This window comes from Fopius arisanus, unplaced genomic scaffold, assembly GCF_000806365.1.
Source record: "Fopius arisanus strain USDA-PBARC FA_bdor unplaced genomic scaffold, ASM80636v1 scaffold00260, whole genome shotgun sequence".
NCBI classification, from domain to species: domain Eukaryota; kingdom Metazoa; phylum Arthropoda; class Insecta; order Hymenoptera; family Braconidae; genus Fopius; species Fopius arisanus.
This window is the reverse complement of record NW_011887999.1, coordinates 14,755-35,495: the sequence shown is the minus strand read 5'-3', so window position 1 is coordinate 35,495 and position 20,741 is coordinate 14,755. Positions and strand designations below refer to the sequence as shown.

At 36.7% G+C, this 20,741-nt stretch overlaps 1 protein-coding gene across 1 annotated transcript; it reads left to right on the top strand.

The window, feature by feature from the left end:
• The first annotated feature begins 18,117 nt into the window (after window positions 1–18,117).
• LOC105272738 (uncharacterized) lies at window positions 18,118–20,461 on the top strand. The gene is made up of 7 exons (XM_011314963.1): window positions 18,118–18,176; window positions 18,471–18,671; window positions 18,747–19,083; window positions 19,471–19,642; window positions 19,868–20,031; window positions 20,162–20,251; window positions 20,339–20,461. The coding sequence occupies exons 1-7, from the start codon at window positions 18,144–18,146 to the stop codon at window positions 20,419–20,421; spliced, it is 1,080 nt and encodes a 359-aa protein (XP_011313265.1). The 5' UTR covers window positions 18,118–18,143; the 3' UTR covers window positions 20,422–20,461.
• Window positions 20,462–20,741: the final 280 nt, after the last annotated feature.

Here is a 20,741-nt window from a genome sequence, read left to right as displayed (position 1 = left end):
GTTTGCAATTGAACGCATTGCGTCATCGCATGATCCTGCGGGGGGGGGGCTAAAACGCTCCCATTATTTACAACTTATTCAAAGTCGGCGAGAGATTTACTGCGTCCATCGGTTAAGGGAGTCAGTCATCCCATGTGTGGGCCATGTTTTGCCGCTAACATTTGGGAATTTTTTGTGGGATAATGAAAAGAATGAGTACTTTGACATTTGTACTGCATATTTATTGGTATTTCAAGATAACGCTCAATTTTTCTTATACAAAAATCATCGACTTATGCCTATCTATCTAGCGGCATAGTCAGTCATCGAAAAAAACGGTGCAAATGATTCGGGGAATACTGCTAATCCGAAATTACAAAATCAAACGTCATCTTAATTTGTGAAGGTCCAGCTATCTACCTATCTATCTATAAAAGATACAAGTCTATACGCCAAACCTACTTCCCGAGGTCGGCGATTGTTGCGGATTGAAAAATGAATTTTTAGTGATTCTGCGCCATTTACTTGCCCATTACAGGGAAATAGTCGTAAATATCTTAATCTAGCCGAAACTGCGGTGGAATACTATCATGACTCGAATCTGCATCATTTTTTTGCATGTAATTATTGCACACATGCCACCCATTGTAATGCACAGGCCAGAAGAAGATTGTAGGGGACTGGCAGAATCAATGTCAGATAATTCAATCAATAATAAATATGTGAGGATTACATATTCCTTTCCGCGGGCAATTGGTTTTGAATTTATCCTAAACTATATAGAAATCCTCGCGAAAATTCATCTTAAAAATCAAAATTTATAAAAAAACAAGAGATTCGATTCTTCTTTATGGCTTGACTAGTTGAATACATTTGGAAACCGAGTCCAAGGGTATTCAACTGTCCACACGGTAAATTTTTCCAAAAAATACCTACATCTTGAGGAAATAACAAGATGATTTCATTTGTCATACAATTATAAAAGTGTAGTCCAGTACAAAACCTATTTTAAAAAACACAATTTTTTCCACTATTTAAATCGAAAAGGAAGGCGCTTTTCATCCTGAACTCAGCGCTCGCAGATCTCCCCTCTTTTCGGCAACTCGCCCCGCCCTGCCTTTCAGGGTAGGGAGATCGTAGAGTAGACTATAATAGCCTCAGTCCGACAGTATGGCACTTGATGCTTCAAGAAAGAGTACGTCACCTGAAGTTTAATTACGGTTTAGGAAGATTTTTATACGGAAGGAGAAATTATCACCGTTCGATATCTCTGCAGGATTTGATTTGCCTTGGTTCAACTGAATGAAAAATGGTATATATGTCCAGGATTTCATAGTGCTATCAGTTCGAAAGCTCTTTTTTTCCATTACTTTACTGTATTATTTACTGATTTAACAGTACTTTACTGTTGAATCTTTATTTTGGTTTTCCGTGAATTATTCTATTCAAATAAAATCAATCACCTTTCATGTACAAGTGTGCAATGCCGGCGTATGAACTACAGTTCTTTATGAATTTTCCTATGATTGACTTTGTCAATACATTGTTTTCCTTCGAGTTGATTTTCGAAGGAAATATCGGAGGCGTGATCATTGCCACGATTTTTCTGGTTTCATATAGCAGTTTATTTTATTATCAATTAATCAAAGTATTCGGCCTGATAATTGCCTACGAATGCAGAAATTTATTTTCATTTTATTGATAAACATTCAAATTAAATGACTTAATGACTGAATTCCAATTTTTTAATTTATGGTACGATTTATGGTTCTGAGATCGGGTGTATTGGATGAAAATGTCAATGAGTCATCTTTTTTTTTAATTCTTAGGAGAATAGAGTCATCTGCTTCCCAGGAGAAAGGCCAGAGACGTGGATCTTCATCTACAACAAATTCCGTTTTTATCGTGACAAGACAAAGACAGGGGGGGAGGCCATACGTTTGCGTTGTGCTTATCGACGCTATGGGTGTAAAGTCGTTATATGGGAATTCCCGGATGGCACAGTGAAAGTAAATGGAAAGATTCACCAGCACGCAGAAGATGTTGAGGCTATGCAACGAGATGCATTGACAACAGAGATGAATGAGGCTATTCGTGCCGGGGGTCAGCTCCAGGATATAACGAACCAATTAGCTGAGAAGTAAGATGTAGTGATATTACCGTGAAAATAATTTTCATAACTATAACAAAATACAAGTCAATAGAATCTCCATTCGATTTTATATATAGAGTGGAAGAAAAATGAATAAATCTTCATAGGTTTGCATCATCATCGTATGACTTGCACTTGAATAAATGCTTGAGAGTTTTTTGTAGGGGGACATAATAAAAGAAATTGTTCTTTTTACAATTCGAGCTCCAGGTAATTTTAATGGGTTCCACATAGGGAAATTGTTTAACGTAATATTGACGTCGTTTATAAGGGGTCCCTAATATCGCTGCGATTTTTACAATGTTATTGTTATTCATACATTTGTCAATGATGTCCTCAACAATTGATAGGTTGATATTAACGTCTCGTAGACGCTCTTTCATTTCATGTTTTACTATATTCATGCTTTGACTATGAATCATCGATAGTTGAAAAGCAACAAATTGGACAGTAGATGAAGGGACACGATATTGAGTCTCTAATTTAAAAAAAATTGTGCCGGATGCAATAAAAAATCATTCGGGACCTTATTGGAAGAAACATGTGTATTATCTTGATCGATATCATTATTCGAACTATTTTCGGGAATTGTGCTACCAGCTAAATCCATTGAATTGTAAGCAATCTGAACTCTGTCCTTGTTAAATTCTTCATAATTACTATGCTTTTTAGTCAAATGAGACGTGAATGAATTGATTCTGTTGTAACTTTTATAACATTCGCGATAGGGACATTTTGTTTTGTCTCCCCTCCATATACGGTTTTTGAGATGTTTAATTAATTTTGAGGGGTTAGGGTTTTAGACTTGTTATAGTCCAGTTCTCAATTAAGCTGGAAAATAAAAGGGCACTTCACAAAATTGGATAATTTACCGTGGCACGGAGTTGCACAGATATACGGAGATTTACTAGCAAGAGAAGAGGTATCTTTGTATGAAATAAAACTCATTAGGAAATCTCGTACTGTTACATAATTATTCCATGCAATGGATAACATTCAAGATACAGATTTGAAATGTTAGCGTACTACATAAAAAAATGTATTCACTGGTTTAGAAGATTATTATTCTATTGAATCTGAATGTGGCTTACTGTGTTTCCCAATTCTTATTTACTAAGTTTCAAAATATTCTGATCCAAGTAGCCCAATTTCCAACGAGTATTAGTCGACGCAGTTTCAGAATATTAAAGGACGGTTTATGAACATCGCGTTTTGCCGCAAGAAAATTTCCAGCACTTATGTGAATTACACATTACTATCCCATGAAATTAAAACACTACCTCGAAAATCGGGGCATATTTGCGCTAATTTGGAATTATAGGACGAAAGAAAGAATTTCTTCGTGCCCATATGGATTAAAAGCTATAGAAAATTCGAGTTTTTTTACAGTGTATGTCTATGGGAACAACAGATTTCCGGTCGAATTAACCCCTCGTTGACACTGACAGATAGATTTTGTCTCATAAAGCAATCCTCTTGGCCGAAATTTGGATTGAAGAATTCTCCTCCGAATACTATTCGAACATCAAAACTAATCAGGTATTTACCTGAAGGTTCCCTGCATACAAACGAACTCGTCAAGTTCTTCAGGAAAAATCACTCGCGCTTCGCACTCGTGATTTTTTAAAGCGAAGGACTTGACTCCTTCATTCGTTTGCGACAAACCTCTCGATAGATACCTGATAATTTTGAAGCTGTCGTGGTATTATTTATGAGAATTTACGTATATTTTTAAAAATTTCCCAAAAAAATTACCCGCGAAAAGGTTTATGTTTAAGTTAAGACGTTTTAAAGTCTGAATGCAAGACTTTCAAGACTAAAATTAAGATTCTTTGGAGTTTTAACTTGACATTTCTTGGGTGTGAGAGTAATTCTATAATTAATTGTTAAACGTCATGAAATATTCTGTAAATGCAATAAATAAGTTATATCAGTGAATTTAAGAAATACGACTGATGATTCGCATCAAACAGGTATATTTCTTGGTTCTAAATTTATAATTTTACTTCATTAACTGCTATTTTTCTGTGCTTGGTTGATGAAAGGCATGGGTCCGCTGTTGCATCTCAAACATCAGCGCTTGCTGCTAATAGCTTCATCCAACGTCGAAGACATGAAATTGATCGACCTCTCGTGCCTGAATCATTAGAAGATCTAGCGCAAATTCTTCATACTAATGACGAAATGAAACAAATAGTAGGAAATAATTATAAGGGAGCTGTCGAGGCCACGGATGAGGGTGAAGGCTATGCTTTGATTTTTGCCTCTGACATCATGCTAGCAGAGCTAAATTCTGCGAAAGTGATAGAGTTCGATGGAACAATGAAGGTAATACCTTAAGATATATTGATCATTGAATTGTATATGGACTTCTTTTTATGATTGTGGTTTTGATGTTCTAGGCCATTCCCAAGAAGCCTGAAGGGACGCAGATGTGGATTATAAGCTTCAGGAAATCTAATCAAGTATAATGACAACTTTTCTCATTTTATGTCATGGGTTTGTTTTGAAAATTCAACATATCTTGACAGACCCATGAGAGAGTTTCCAAGAAATTAAAGAACTCTCTTCATTCCAACAATTTCAACATAAGAGATAATACTCTTCTCTTCACTTTTATGGGCATTGGAGGGGTTGAAGAGGTTATTACAACAGCGATCTACTTCGCTGAAAAGACTTAGGGACGTCGCGAGGGCAATTGTCTACTCCCCACTTTTCTGGAAAGTTGGGACCGGGGCCAGTTTCCATTCTCCACAGCCTTTTTGGAAGCCCGGGGCGTGGCGATTGACGGTTGGGCCCAACCCCAAGCAAAGTAGAGACTGGAGAATGGAACCCCACTCGAATTCTTTTTTTATTCTCTCTTTTCTCTCACTTGTTGGAACGAAGAAAGAACCGAACTCTCAATTTGATTCGTTAGGGATATTAAATCGACAATTTATTTCAGGCTTTCGCAGCAGTCTACGCTTACACTCGAGGTGCAAGAGCACCGTTGTATGAAGCGATCTTGAAACGTGTATTACAATTAGCTCCGGGTTTGAAAAAGGTCGAGTTGATTGTTTCAGATTTCGAGAAAGCCCCACGTAAAGCTTGCAAAGCCTTGTTTCCCGTAGCTAAATTGCAAGGTTGTTTATTTCACTTAGTGAAAGTAAGTTCAATTTTAACACTCTCTCATTTTGGGGATTACCTCTCTACCAGTAACCTAATTTGAATGAACTGTTGTAGGCAATATCGGAATACTGGAGCGATAAATTAAAACTTGGGAAGCTCCGAGCTCCTCGTGAGGCGAAATTTTTAAGCAGATCTCTGGGATTACTTCCGCCGCATCTTCTGGAGGTCGGGATAGATGTATTACAAGAAATCACGGAGCCACATACACAGAGTTTTCCAGAACTTCTTCGTTTCATTGCGTATCTGAGGAAACAATGGTTGTGGGATCCTGAGTGGACATCAGTATTCGGGAGTGCCATTCGGACAAATAATAAATCCGAAGCATACAACCGCCATTATACCCCTCGAGTCGGTGGCCCTCGTGTCACGATCTTTATCCTCATTCGTATGTATATATGCTTCTGACAACTCTTAACTCACTACAGGCAGTCTGTTCATTACTGAAGAATCAATTGTACTTACAATTATTCCAATAATTTTAGAATTTTTTCGATAAAAAAGACAACATATATACGTAATAGAGATTGTTATAGTACAGCATTACTCGCGAAAAACGAAGGAAAAAAATGAATGGCAAAGTAGCATGTAGAAAAGGAGTGCTGGACGGTTGCTCTAGAAAAAAAAGGACTATTCAAAAAAAAATACATGTACGAGTTTGAGTGGTGGATCGTCAATTTTAAAAGATTTTTTCTTAATGGGGGCAATTTAATTTTTATCCTGAGAAAAGACACTCAACTCGATACTTCTGAATATTTTATATTGTACTTCTTGAATTACAGGCAACTTACAGGACGTCATCGAAGATGAAACCATTAAGTTGCAGAGATTGGATAAGCATCTACCTATCACGAAGACTAAGAGAGAAAAGGACATGTACAATCGGGACATATTGATCCTTGAAGCACAGAAAAAGCTCCTTGCTCAAGAAGACCCTGAAAATTGTAGCTCAAGGTGAAATTCTTGCTATTTTAAATGTTGTCAAACAAATGAATAATATAAAATGGTGATAATATGTAGATGTGGAAAAAGGGTTATCAGCAACTCTCTTCAGATACAATAATGATAACAATAAATAATGATAATAATAATAATAAATATTATGATGATTATTATTATAACCAAATCATTCGATGATTTATTCAAAATAACTTTAACAAAAGTCACAAAGAATAGCCTTAAGGGAATTATTAAACATGCACCTGTGAGTTGGGATGATTCCAATGATAATGACCTGCGGACTTTTTCAGCACAATCCCAAAAGAGGCAGTGCATACTTTTTTGAAGGAATGTCTACCTGCAGAACTTCAAGAAAAAATTGACGAAGAACATACCAGAGTTTTCCCACGAAGTGGAGAGACTCCTAAGAATGGAGATCCTGGAATTGACAACTCAGATGTTCCATTGTCACAGGATGAGGATGAGGAGTATGGAGGTAAACCAATTAATTGTAATGACACGAACTAGTGTGGCAATTCACTAGACCGCATCAGAATAAAAATTACAATTCTGCTATTTTTCATTTTCATTTCAGTTAAGAAAACATGTAAGCGAACATCAATAAAAAGTCGAGGAAAGAAAGAGTCTTCTGAAAAATCAATTTCTAGACGAAAAATCCGTAGAAAAAAAATCCTCCCCATGACAGGTAGGAATTCTATGAACATCAATAATATATTCTACTTATGGGCTTTTGAACACTTTGAATAATTATATTTCTTCATTTTAGAACCAGACAGTACGAGTAATACTGAAGAAAGCAATATTTTGCATGACTGGGATGTGTTCGAATATCTATTGTTGGAGGGCCATGGGCCAAGTTGTCCTTACATTTGAATAATTTCATATCCATTAAGTAAGTCAGGTGTAATAAGATATATGAATTGTAAGCGTGAAATACTTTATTTGAAAGGTATGAAGGTATGAATTTTTTATAGAATTATGCTATAGGTTTTTGTTTTATATTAAAATTTCTATATATGAACTCCTTTTAGCATTCACATTCTTTCCATTCATCCCATAGTTTTTTTCGAGTCACCTGATTTATTATGATAGTTAATAATAATATAAATAAACATGATTATTGAAATTATGTTGGTCATTTTACCCCTTAACCATAGCGTAATTCCGTCTCTGAAACATTTATGTGATAAAAAAGGGAACAACTATGATTCTTCGGTTATATTCTATTGATATCGTAATTTCGATCCAGTAATTCAAACAATTTTACATCACAAAATTCAAGTCACAGACTTCATCAGGCAAGTAACAATGAGCACCCGTTAGAATCTGGGATGGTTGATCGACGATGCTTTTTCTCTTATTAGGACACGTACCGTCATCTCTTAATCTGAAATAGAAACCGTGATCGATATCGACTGCAGCTAACCCAAGGAGAGACTCTACCCTATCGACACTGCTTGACCGACTGCAACGAAGTGGACAGTTGTAAGTATGCATAACTGTTTTCTTGTACAGTTGGTTTTCTGTACAGTTGTCAACTCATGTTTTCACGGACCTATGTACAGTCGACGATATGTACAGTTGTCGTGGTACGAACGGAGCCCCCCCATTTCCTGGATTTATCGACACTCTCGCGTTTGCTGGTCTTTCCGAATTATCGACAAGCTCGGGCTCGCGCTCTGCTTTATCTATACCCACGCCCTCCGAAAATTACCGACACTCTTGCCCTCGCGACCTGTTTGATTCACAGGTACAGCCGCAAAATTAGTTCGGCTCGGGCGGCCAGACAATTTCGCGGTTGAAGCTTCGCCATTGGCGTTAGCGATCTCCCCTATAATCTCTGCTTCAATCCGATGATAGGGGAGATCGCTAACGCCAATGGCGAAGCTTCAACCGCGAAATTGTCTGGCCGCCCGAGCCGAACTAATTTTGCAAGAGTGTCGGTAATTTTCGGAGGGCGCGGGTACCCCCGGGGGTGCTCCGTTCATACTTGCACGACTGTACAAATGGTCGACTGTCCATGGACTTGTGAGAATCGTGAGGGCACAACTGTACACGAATTCAGCTGTACAGAAAAACAACTGTGCAAAGTCACATCTGTTCATCCCTCCCAGGGTTGGTCAGAGAGTGTGGGTAAGGTAGAGATTAATCCCTTGTTAACTGCAATCGATATCAGTTATCGTTTCCGATTGGAACTAAGAGATGGCAATATGTGTCGCACTATGAGAGAATTGGCTATCGAACAAGCATCTGCGATTCTACCGGGTGTGCGTTTTTTATGTTTCTTATTTTTATTTCATAAATGCGTTAAAAAGTGTTAATTGGGGTATAAATGAGTGAAATCAGCAGAATTGGAATAAATGATCTTTATTCTATTATTATATGAAATCCTTAAAAATTAAATAATTGTACAAAACCAATTGGGAGACTGTCAAACGATCAATAAGATAGAGCAATGGGTGAAACATGCAAAGAGTACAAGCTGCAGTGGTCTGTTGCAATAACTTTATACACAATATATTCTGAATAAAATATTGTATACGTAACTGTCTCCTACATTTACACGTAACAGTGAAATGAGTGAATTTTTCATGCCAGTATTATGCTTCCCTCTAGGAGTTTGAAGATTCATCGCAGAGTTGAAGTTTTTGTTAAATAAGTAGCATAATTTTGAATGAAATGCTTTTTTTACGAATAGGTGGAATAGTTCGATTTTTCTGAAATTTTTTTTTTCTTAAAAAATTAGTAATTATGAAGTTCCCTAATTATCAAAAAACTTGCCTTGGACAGCTTTTCCATATTCGCGATTGTCCTTTCTTCTCTCCTTCTTGGCTCTTCTCCACCTCAATTTGAATTTTTTTCTTCTCCCTCGACAGTGTCTTCGGAACAGTTGAAGAACGGCACCGTCGCCAGGATCAGAAGCAATCCACAAAACAAGAAGCCACCTCACCACATGCCGACCCACCGATGATCCACAGGATCAGTGCTGATGGTTGTTGAGGACAGCTAATCCATGTGAAATGATAACAAATAAGCGCCGAGAAGAAATCCAAGAAGACTGGACCGAAAGCTGTCATGCTGTATATGCAGCCAATGTACAGAGAAGCGCTTTCAGGTCTGACGTGATCATCAATGTGGTTCCAAGGGCGAAGAGGGGCAACGCCCACATCCGAGGAGGGGCTGCGCCAGAACGAAGAGCATGACAGGTCCTGTGATTGAGGGAGAGCCCAGGATGCAGTTGTCACCCCACAGGTTGTCGTCAGGAGCCAGAAGAGGTGCTGATGGGCCTGAGACATCCTTCCAAGACCTATGTCTTGTTCTCCCGGAAACCTGAAAACAAAATTATTTTATTACTGATTTTTTTTGGCATTTTTTGAAATTTTTTTTATGTATGTTTTTTCTTCATCTGAATTAATTTAATTATCGAAGAATGATTGATGTTACTTCATGTTACTTTGATAATTTTATATCCAATGACAATTATTTTAATTAATAAAAACAGCTATAATAAATTTAGAATATTCTGTAATTTAAAAAAAGGCGAAAGAAAATTAAAGAAAATTAACGTCAAATACAGAAATAAAAAATTACAAACACTTCGACAAATATTGCCAGAAATCTAACTCTTTAGCGTAGTCATCAGGTTTCTGCTTAGCAGTGTAATGAGGAATCATAAAAATTATGGATCTCAGCCCCAATGGAATCCATAACCGAATATGTCTCCTGCTGGCGAGACAGCTCACAAAAATAACAGTCGTAACATTTCTGATTTCGTAACTACTGGTGATGAGTCTGGACAGGCTCGAGGGGATCTCAAACATCTTCTCTCTGAATAAAAGTTGGTCTGCAATTGAAAATTCTGCAGTTCTTGTAGTCTAGATTCATCGGAGATGTGTGAGGTCTTTGCTTCTCCGGTTTATCGACAATGGAAGCACTTGGATTTCTGCTGTGACATTTTATAGACAATAATTATTCTCTCAATGGAACAACTATCAGTTTCGGTTTGGTATCATTGTTTTTATCATCGATCGTCGTGATGTTTATTTTTCTTTGAGGTGGAATGTAAATCCGTCGAATTCAAATAGCGAATTTTCTTCGTCAGATGAACTTGTTTCGATGTTTTGATGTATGGAATGCGCTTCATCAATTCTCTCTTCTCCATCGATGTTGCTCGAAGAAGATGTTGTCATGCAGCTATGGGGTATGCCTATGGTAATACAACGTTTTTTTTTTACTAATTCACATTACCTGATATTTCCAGATAAAAGAAAGCATTGCTTGACCGAAAGGGACTTACTCTCAGAGTACTGAATTTCTTTACCACGCGCATGTTCGTGAAATACTTCGACATCAGCTTTTACGGGAGATGATGCTGGGATATTTAATGTACCTATAATTATAACATATTTCTTGTTATCAACGATGAATTCAATTCAATTCAAACGTTAAAATAACGATAGGAAATTGACAAACGCTGGTGCACTTACCCCTATTAGTATACTTGAGGCTAGCGAAATTCAATCTTTGACGTTTGTAACGATTGTCTACAACAGCTATCGAGTCGTCCGAATCTGAGTCTTTACTCTTGGCATGCTTTGTCTTGAGACTAGTGAAGTTTAATGGTCGACGTTTGTCACGAGTGACTATGTCAAACTCTGAATCCTCTTCGCTCAATTCCGCGACGTCGTCAGTGTCACTGGTGTAAGCTAATACGGGCTGATTGGTATCTCCTTGTGATAGAATATTTCCTGATAAAGATTGTCCGCATTTAGTTCTCATTAAAACGCTGTCAACTGAAAAAGGCTTACTCTTGAAATAGTCACTGGACGTGCTTGGAACATTGACGGTCTGACTTCTATTGCTTGTGGACGCCGTTTCCAATTCTTCCACTTCGTTGTTTTCTGGAACAACTCTTACTTTTGCGATGATCCTCAATTTTTCCAAAAGTGAAGGACGAAGACATCTCAGGAAGAAACTCTCAAAATTTACCCTAAAATGCGAATAAGCGATATTGAGATTGAGGACAGTCGATTCGGGGAAATTCACCACGTACGAAAGTTTTTAGTAAAAAATCCTGAAGAATTCTATAGGAATTTTTATTAAATCTCTATTGAATTTTCAATAATTTTTTTTCCGTTTCTACTAACATGCTCGATAGGAAATATTATATAGAAAATTGACCATTGGAAATGAAAAATCTATACAATTAAATTTTTCAAGTGAATTTTTGGACTGAAATTTTCCAAGTTTTTAAAATCCTTTTTTATTTTTTTTCTGTAAAAAAAAATGTAATGAAAAAAACTTGGAAAATTGGAGACGAAAAAATTGTATAGGCAACGACATTTTAATTTTCCATCGAACACGTCAAAAGAAAATTCAATAGAAGTCTTATAGAAAGTCTATACAAATACCTATATGTAGAATTCTTTCGGGTTTTTTACTCGAAATTTTAGTGCGTGGTGAACTGATCTCGTGCATAATTCATCTAAAATATATCACACCTCTTACGTTGGTACTCTCTAAGAGCTTTGTCCAAAGCTTGTATATCGGAAGTTCGGATGGTGTGAGGGACTGTTTTATCAGTCACTTTGATGTTATCGTTAGCTTCAAAGGCTTTCATTAAGTCCATCTCCATCTGCAAACCTCCCCACAGTTCCCCTGTTGAGAAATTAAGAATTGACTTTATAATAAAAGAATAATTGCTCATAAAAGTGACTATTACTACTTCAAATATTAATAGAACCGGTCCCCGGTTTAATTTACCTATTAATTTTTCAACATTATTCTTGTTGTAGGCAAATTTAGTTGCAATATATCGACCGAAGCTCTCGGTTCGTTTGCTCAACTGGAGGACCTGTGAAGGAGCACCCAATAGTTGAATGCGCTGTTCCCAATGCGTTTTGAATAAATAGAACAGCGTTCCACGTTTTGGAAATTCAATAATCAGCTGCTTTATTTCATTCTCCACGAATTTCAGTCCCGATTGGATATTATCCTTCCCAGTAACTCCTAAGATCCATAAATGGTGAAGAATTTCTACCGGGCGGGTACTCAACCCGCTACCATGCCAGAGATCGACGACTGCCTGCGACAAAGACGATATAAATTTGTGGTAAATTATATTGCATGTGAGCTATCTATCATATCAAGTAAAAGTACATCGGATTATCCACTCACTCTTACAAAATCACACCACAATATACCCAGACTCGCTTGTGGAAATATTGCACTAATGGAATTCACCAATGCTTCATCTACACTTGTGATCGCCTTATTCACTCTTCTCAGTGCAGGTGCCAGAGTCACAATATTCAACAGAACTTGTCTATAAAGCTCATCTGAGGAACCTGTAATGTAAGCAACGAAACAACCGTAGGTCTGAAAACAATCAATATAATGCGACATGTTATTACTTATCGATGGAACAACTGCAAATTGTTATTAAATAATAAAACTATTTACCGAGGATAAATCGCCTTTTAATCTAACTAAATGAATGATGAGAATGTCAGTGTTCCATGGGTCTGGAAGTACCTATGTCCAGTTGATTAGTTATCTTGAAATCTGTATGTTATACCAATAACAATTTCTTGTAAAAAGTGTCACTATGACTTACGTTTGCGACTCGATTGATGATCATTTCTGATTCTGCTGTAATTGCAGAAATCATATGTGGTAAAGCAAAAATTAAGGCGTTCCCATTTTCAGTGACTACTGATTCTTGTAAAACAGATTTCTCAATAGAGAAAAAAACATTGTCTCAGCCAATAACATTGAAAAGTGTGTAACATAGCGTGCATTTAAGATACACTACGCATTTGGGATATGTTTAATATTGTCCATATGTGTACTTCGTTACACGTACGAAAATTTTTAATATAGAAAATCCTAAAGAATTCTATAGGAATTTCTATCGAACTTCTATTGGCTTTTCTATATGTATTTTGCCGTTTCTATTGACATGTTCGATGCGGAATATTGCATAGAAAAATGCCAATAGGAAAAAAAAGTCAATAGAATTTCATTTCTCTATAGAATTTTTCGACTCAAATTTTCCAAGTTTTTATTTTTATTTTTCAATTTTTTCCTCTTCAAAAAACTCGAATGAAAAAACTTAGAAAAGTGGAGCCGATGAAATTGTATCGACAACCAAATTCTATAAACTTTTTTTTAAGAGAATTTCCTATCGAACATGTCCAAAGAAACGGCAAAAAAAGTATAGAAAATTCAATAGAAGTGTTATAGAAAGTCTATAGAAATACCTGTAGAATTCTTTAGGGTTTTCTATTAAAAAATTTCCCGCGTATATAAATGAGCATAAACTTCACACTATAGGTGTTTTGAAACTACACATCAAAATGTAAACCAGAAGCGAAAATTTTATTTAAACGCGAGTTTCGGCGGAACAATTGCTTACAAAAACGTGTAGAAATATTCCTTAAACTACCGATTGACGCAAGCCAAGAGTTCTTCTCCAACAACATCATTTGTAAATTTCATGCGGAATGTTTCATGTTACAGATATAATTAAAGACAATTCAATATTAAAGTTGGAAAATCATAAGAGTAAAAAATTAAAGTGTCGACGTACTTACCATTTTCTATTTAATCCAACATCAGAATAACAACATAAGTATCAACAGAACAAAATAATAGAAACTTAAATAAAACAGAACAGTCCGTATGTTGATCACTTGTCCGCTCAGGTGAAAACTCGTTACTGGTGAAGGAAGAGATGCGATGAGTCCTGTGGTTTCCATATACTGGAAGGCGGGGCGAGTATGCAAAAAGCGGGGTGAGCAGCGAGCACTAGGACGAGGCACGCGAAATACAATAAAAATAAATTTTCTAATGAATAGAGAGGTATACGCTTTCCGTTTCGCTCTATGCCAAGGGTAAATCAAGGGCAAGAATTCTCAATATTACTGATCCTCGTTTGTTTACATTCCTTTCTCGGAGGGGTAACATGACACCGCAGTATTGAGACAGCCCAATAGCGCGTTGCGGTGTTGACCGATATTTTTTGCATCAGCCGATGATGTATTTTTGTTTACATGTTACATATTTTCGACAAAAGGGATTTTTTGTAATAACTCAAACCTAACAAATAATTATTTATGATAAATATTCAATGATGTCTATTATACTTTGCCCCTTCGACAGAATTCATGAAGAATCACATAAGCATAAAAAAAATGAAGAATCACATGAACTTATGATTATCCCTAATTATAATTGAAAATTCAATTATAATCATTATAATAAATGTAGTTCAGTTGGCCTACCGTAGTTTGCAAACCTACCCCCACTTCACCCAATTACTTCAGTATTTTTTGTCGGAAAAGAATGCCCTTCGGGTGTATCCAGCTGAATACAGTCTCGCGCTATTAGCTGGGTGGAGCCAAACGTCATTGCGGTCCATGGCTGATCAAGTTGAGTGATTTGCGAGATCACAAAAGGACAACAGTCATTTCAGAGGCATCAAAAAAATGTCAACAATTGGAGGAGATCAAGGTGAAGATTCACACTCCGGTGCAGGACAGGAGATTGCGGGATTTAGGGATGGTCAATCAGAGTTTACATCAGTTATCAGTGGAAATATATATGAAGGGAACAAACACCTGGTTCGAGAGATTGAATGGCGCATCCCTCCGCAGACTGCGAATTTTCACTGAAGATTTTAGTGAGGGACACATGCTCAACAGTTTGCCAACGAAAATGTTGGAATCGGTGAACCTCGAGGAGTGCTCGATAAATGTCATCAATGATGACTTGCTCCAGAGTATTGCAACTTTGACAACTCTCGAGATTGTTGCGATTTCTAGAGCTCACAGTGCAATCGAGCTATCTGAAGAGGGACTCAATGACATTTTGAATCTGAAAAACTTGAGAAGTCTCTACATTAACAGCACGAATAGCCCTCAACGGTGGTGCACTGACACTTTTATCGGGAATTTGGTCGAGGCCTGTCCTCGAATTGAGCGTTTGACCCTTAAAGGTAGGGACCATAAACAAAAATTTTCAATCGAAGAGATATTTGCATGCGAAAAAATGGTCAAAATAGAAATCTAAATTTGTTCTCTTCTTTACAGACAACCGTCACATTAGCGATGGAATACTTCCAAAATTATCACATCTAAGAGAACTTAAATGCCTAACCCTCAGTAATCTTCGGGAGATTAAAGGAGGATCGCTCGACCTCCTTATAAATTTGGAGACTCTAATACTGACTCGCTGCCCCAACATGGAGTCTGTCAATGTAGAAGGGTTACTTCGCAAATCGAGGGTTCTCAAGGAGCTCATGCTATATAGCACCCCTTCCCCAAACAGTATTTTTTATGCCGCAGTCGAAGGACTTAACATAAGAAACGACTGCACGGAACAGCAGTTGAACATCATGGTTGATGGATTTATTAACCAACAGACTGTCCACGACAGATATTCATTCATCAGCCATCCACTGCTGACGATCAATCACCATAGACTGTGAATATTTCATCCGATAATTATCATTTAAATAACTACTATTACTATTTAAAATCCCAACTTTTTTTATACAAAGAAAATCAGATATAACTATTCATTTTTTTATTAACTGATGAACTGTCATCTTTTAAACAATGGAGAGCAATCCTTACATGTACTGTGTATAAAAACTTGAAGGAAAAATAGGAAAAACAAAAAAAAGTTACAAAAAACGAAATATAATAATAGCATATAGTAGTAGTATGTGTAAAGGTCAATTTGCCATACATATTATAGAAACATTGTACGCCTCTTTCATGATAATTAAACTTCGTTGTTATATTCAAAATTATCGCGTGTAACATCATTGCAACCTCGTAAATTCTATCCTATATCTGATACGTTCTCCAGTAAGCCAATCACACGCCGGTTTCGAGAGAGTGGGATTTCCAGCTGAAACTCCCCTCATTGTCGTCGTCTACCGCAAGCAAATTACCAGAACTGACGGTCAGTTATTAAAGCCACGCCCTCAGCGATCTATTGCAGCCTATGCTCACTTACGTCTTCAAAATGTCAACAGACACCTAAAAAACCGTTATGTACGATATAGTGTATTGAAGTAGTTTTGTGTAGCATTGTGTGTAGTTAGTGTTAAATTGTTGTACAACGATTTTTTAGAGTGCTGAAAAAAACAATCGATTATGATATAAACGAGGAGTTGAATTAGCCATGGTGAGTGGTAAAACAATGGAATGAAGAAAATTTCCAATGTCCACAGAAATAGGTTAACATTTCATCTCAGTATTTTCCTTAAAATTAAACAGGATGAGGAAAATTTGGTAGAAATCACCGGGACAAACGGCAGACGTCGCTATCTCTATGAGAATCATACATTCCATTTAGTATATGAAGGATCCACAAAGAAGTCGCTTCGATGTGCTCACTACGGAAGAATTAGCCGATGTCCCGTCAGGATCTCTGTCCATTGGAATGGGAAAATTGAGACAAATGGAAAAACTCACATGCATGAAAAGGGTAAGGATGAGCTGAGACTCCATGCTTACAAACAGGACTTGAAGGAGCAAGCTTGCAGTACACATAATCCTCCTACAGAAATCACCAATAGAATCTCCAAATCGTAAGTTCAAGATTTTTTCTGTAGTATTGGCCAATTCCTTTTGTTATATTCCTGACACTCAATTGGTGAAATTTTTTCATTTTCAAATGAACAACATATAACTTGAACAACTGAAACAACATTTGCAAGGAACACGTATTGCTGTATTAAAAATTACTAATTGTTTTTAAAAGTAAGTGCTATATTTTTTTATTTTCAGGCATGGAGTCTCTGTGGCATCTCAAATATCAGGACTAGCTGCTAACAGCTACATACAACGTAGGAGACAAGAGATAGGTCGACCGAAACAGCCTGAATCGTTGGAAGATTTGGCGCAAATTCTTACCAATAACAATGAACTGAAAGACATTGTAGGAAAAAATTATAAGGGGGCTGTCCAACCTACAGACGGGGGTGAAGGCTATGCGTTGATGTTTGCATCTGATACCACGATATCAGAGCTTAACTCTGCGAAAATCATTGAGTTTGATGGAACAATGAAGGTAATAATTCAAAACTATTCAATAATAATTCATTCTTAACGTATGGTACGGCCGAATCAGAGCATTTTATCTATTTTCAAAATAAATATTTGTAAGAAATTGCATTTTATTACAAAAATCTAGTACTTTTTTCATCACAAAGTGCAACTCTGCGAGGAATGATTATCTCTAGTTTTAGTAACGTTCTATGGATATATAAAAGTTCTATTGTTGTTGTTGTTGTTTTCATTGTTATGACATCATTTCTTAAACAATGAGATTTTTGCGAATAAGTATAGAATCCGTTATATGTTACACGGGAGTCAAGACATTGGCAGTGATCCATCGAAAAGGAGAGAAATGTGACAAACGAATAGACTTTCAGTCTCCCCCGAAATCCATCGTAAATAGTCTCCCAGGAATTAGAGAAATCTTCACTCTATGGGCCGAGAGAAACGCGAAAACATACGGACTATGGACTTTCAGTGACTCTCGAACACTGAAATCTGGTGCAAATCTTTCATAACCATCGTTATAAAAGTTTAGGATTTCTCGATGATTGTAAATCAGAACCAACTGCAAGACACCTTGCTCGATCAATCATAATGAAAAATTGGCTAACAGCACCATTAAAAGTGTTAATTCCAAAAATAAAATTTATTGTAAATCATTGTACAGCAATCGAAAACACTTGAATTGTTCCTCAAGTGGCCTTGGAGAATTTTCCGATTTTGCGATGCAATATACATGAGCATAACGAACAATTTTTATAATTCTGATTTTTACGTTTCAGGCAATTCCACAGAAGCCGAAAGGAACGCAGATGTGGATTATCAGCTTCAGAAAGGACAACCAGGTATGAAGACCCTTTTTTTGTTATGGTTTTGTTTTAGTAATCTGTCCGTCTCTGATGGACACATGAGAGAGTAGAGCCTTCTCCGATGGACAAATGACCGTGTGAAAAGTGCCTCTTTGTTTACACTGTTGCAATAAATAGTATAGAGGATTTCCCTCGATATCAAATCTAACCGTCAAGGGTCCCCCCTCGATCTTTCTCCTTCAACTTTCTCTTCTCTCGTTCGTTGGGACGAAGAGTGAGCCCAATTCTGCTTTTGGCCAATGACCATATTCAATAATTAATTGTTTCTAGGCTTTCGCCGCAGTTTACGCCTACACTCGAGGTGCAAGAGCACCACTATATGAAGCAATCCTACAGCGTGTTCTACAATTAGCTCCGGATTTGAAGAACGTTGAGCTGATTGTCTCAGATTTTGAAAGAGCACCACGCAAAGCATGTAAAGCATTGTTCCCGAGAGCTAAATTACAAGGTTGCCTATTTCACCTAGTGCAAGTATGTTAAAGCTTAAATCCGTCTTGTAGTTTGAATCACTTTTTCATCAGTTGTCAAATTAAAATTAACTTACAGGCGATATCTGCATACTGGGCAGATATCTTGAAACTTGTAAAGCTTCAAGCTCCCCGTGAAGCAAAATTTCTCAGTCGATCTCTCGGATTACTTCCGCCTGAACTTTTGACGGTTGGGATAGATGTTCTTGAAGAAGTAACGCAGTCGCATACAACAAACTTTCCAGAGCTTCTGCGTTTTATCGCATATCTAAGGAGACAATGGTTGTGGGATACTGAGTGGACCTCTGTGTACGGGAGTGCTATTATAGGACAAATAATGATTCTGAAGCATATAACCGCCATTATACGCCTCGAGTCGGTGGCCCTCGTGTCACCGTTTTTATACCCATTCATACGTATATACTTTACAATTCTTGACTCATTAAAAGCCGTTCATCATTCATTTCCGAATCAATGAACTGTATTGAGCATTTTTGGACTTATTTCAACATTTTTTTGATTAAAAAAGGAAATCTGTTTAACTAATATGGTCTTTCATAGTTTTCTCTTTGAGTTGCATAGAAACGAATTGTTCATTAGCGATTTTAATAAGAATCTACCAAAAAAAATATACACGTATTAAATCAAGTCATGTCCATTTAAAATTGATTCTCTTCTTCACTTGAAAGAATAAAGGTTCATTCGAATAATATAAATTCTAATTGCTGAAATTCCGTTGTTGGGAGAGATCCTGAATATTTCGCATCATCTCAGTATTGTATATAGTACTTTTTGAATTGCAGGTAACTTACAAGAAGTCATCGAAAATGAATCAATCAAGTTGCAGAGATTGAACAATAATCTACCCATTTCCAAAATAAAGAAGGAGAAGGAATTGTACAATCGAGACATGTGTATCATGAAAGTGCAGGAGAAACTCCTTGCTCAGGTGAAAACTGGATCGGTTGTCCTCAGGTGAAATTTTTATTGCAAAAAATTATAAAACGCGGTCGAGGCGGGAGTATCGATAACTGTTTTCATATGTGATGGATTAATGACATTCCTATTTTTTATGGGAAGAACCATAATGCAAAAAAAAACAAAAAAATTCCTGACTACAATACAGCCTTGTGATTATTAGTAAAGATGTATGTGTGCTTTAGAATCTCACTAACAATAATAATCATCATAAATTTTCAGTAACATCACAAAGAAGGCTGTTTATGATTTTTTAAGAGAATGTCTACCTCCAAAAATTCAAGCAAAAATCGATGAAGAGCACGGGAAATGCTTCCCACGCAAGCGTTCTGAACTACAGAATTCAGATTTCCTGGAGCTGGCCGATGAAAATGAGGAGTATGGAGGTAGATCAAATGCAATAAAAAACGTACGATGTGGCCCGCCTCATTCTGAGAATAATAATAATAATAATAATAATAATAATAATAATAATAATAATAATAATATATCTAATACATCCTATCTCCATTTCAGTCAAGAAAAAACGTAAAGCGAGAAGACAACATTCTGCAATATCTAGCTCTGAGCAAAAACGCCAGGAAAAGAAAATACTCTCGATGCCACGTAAGATTCTTATGTACATCGATAATATACTCCATTTATTTACTTCTTAACCCTTTAAATCCTTACCTTTCTTTTTTTCAAAACCAGAGGACGCGAATGGGACTGTTGAAAGTGAGATCAATCATGATTGGGATGTCTTCGAATATCTGTTGCTGGAGGGTCATGGGTAAAATTGCCCTTACTTATAACATTTTCAACATCGATAACCGCTCGAAATAACAGTTAGATGTGTGTGTTAGATGTGTGATACTTAGATGTGTGTTACATGCAAATATAGTAGATATTATGTAAACAATTTTTTATTCAGAATAAATTGTGTATAAAGTTATTGCAACAGACCACTGCAGGCTGTACTCTTTGCATGTTTCACCCATTGCTATATCTTATTGATCGTTTGACACACTGTAAAAAATTTCCGATCAAGAATCACAACACATGTGATGGCAGCACTGTAGCAACACCATACTGCACATTTTCAATACTGTGATGT

Excerpts from the sequence above, each read along its gene's own strand:
- LOC105272738 (XM_011314963.1), top strand. The coding sequence starts at position 18,144 with ATGTGGATTATCAGCTTCAGAAAGGACAACCAG. Across the intron at positions 18,177-18,470 it reads GCTTCAGAAAGGACAACCAG|GCTTTCGCCGCAGTTTACGC; the intron begins GTATGAAGACCC and ends AATTGTTTCTAG. Across the intron at positions 20,252-20,338 it reads GAAAATACTCTCGATGCCAC|AGGACGCGAATGGGACTGTT; the intron begins GTAAGATTCTTA and ends TTTCAAAACCAG.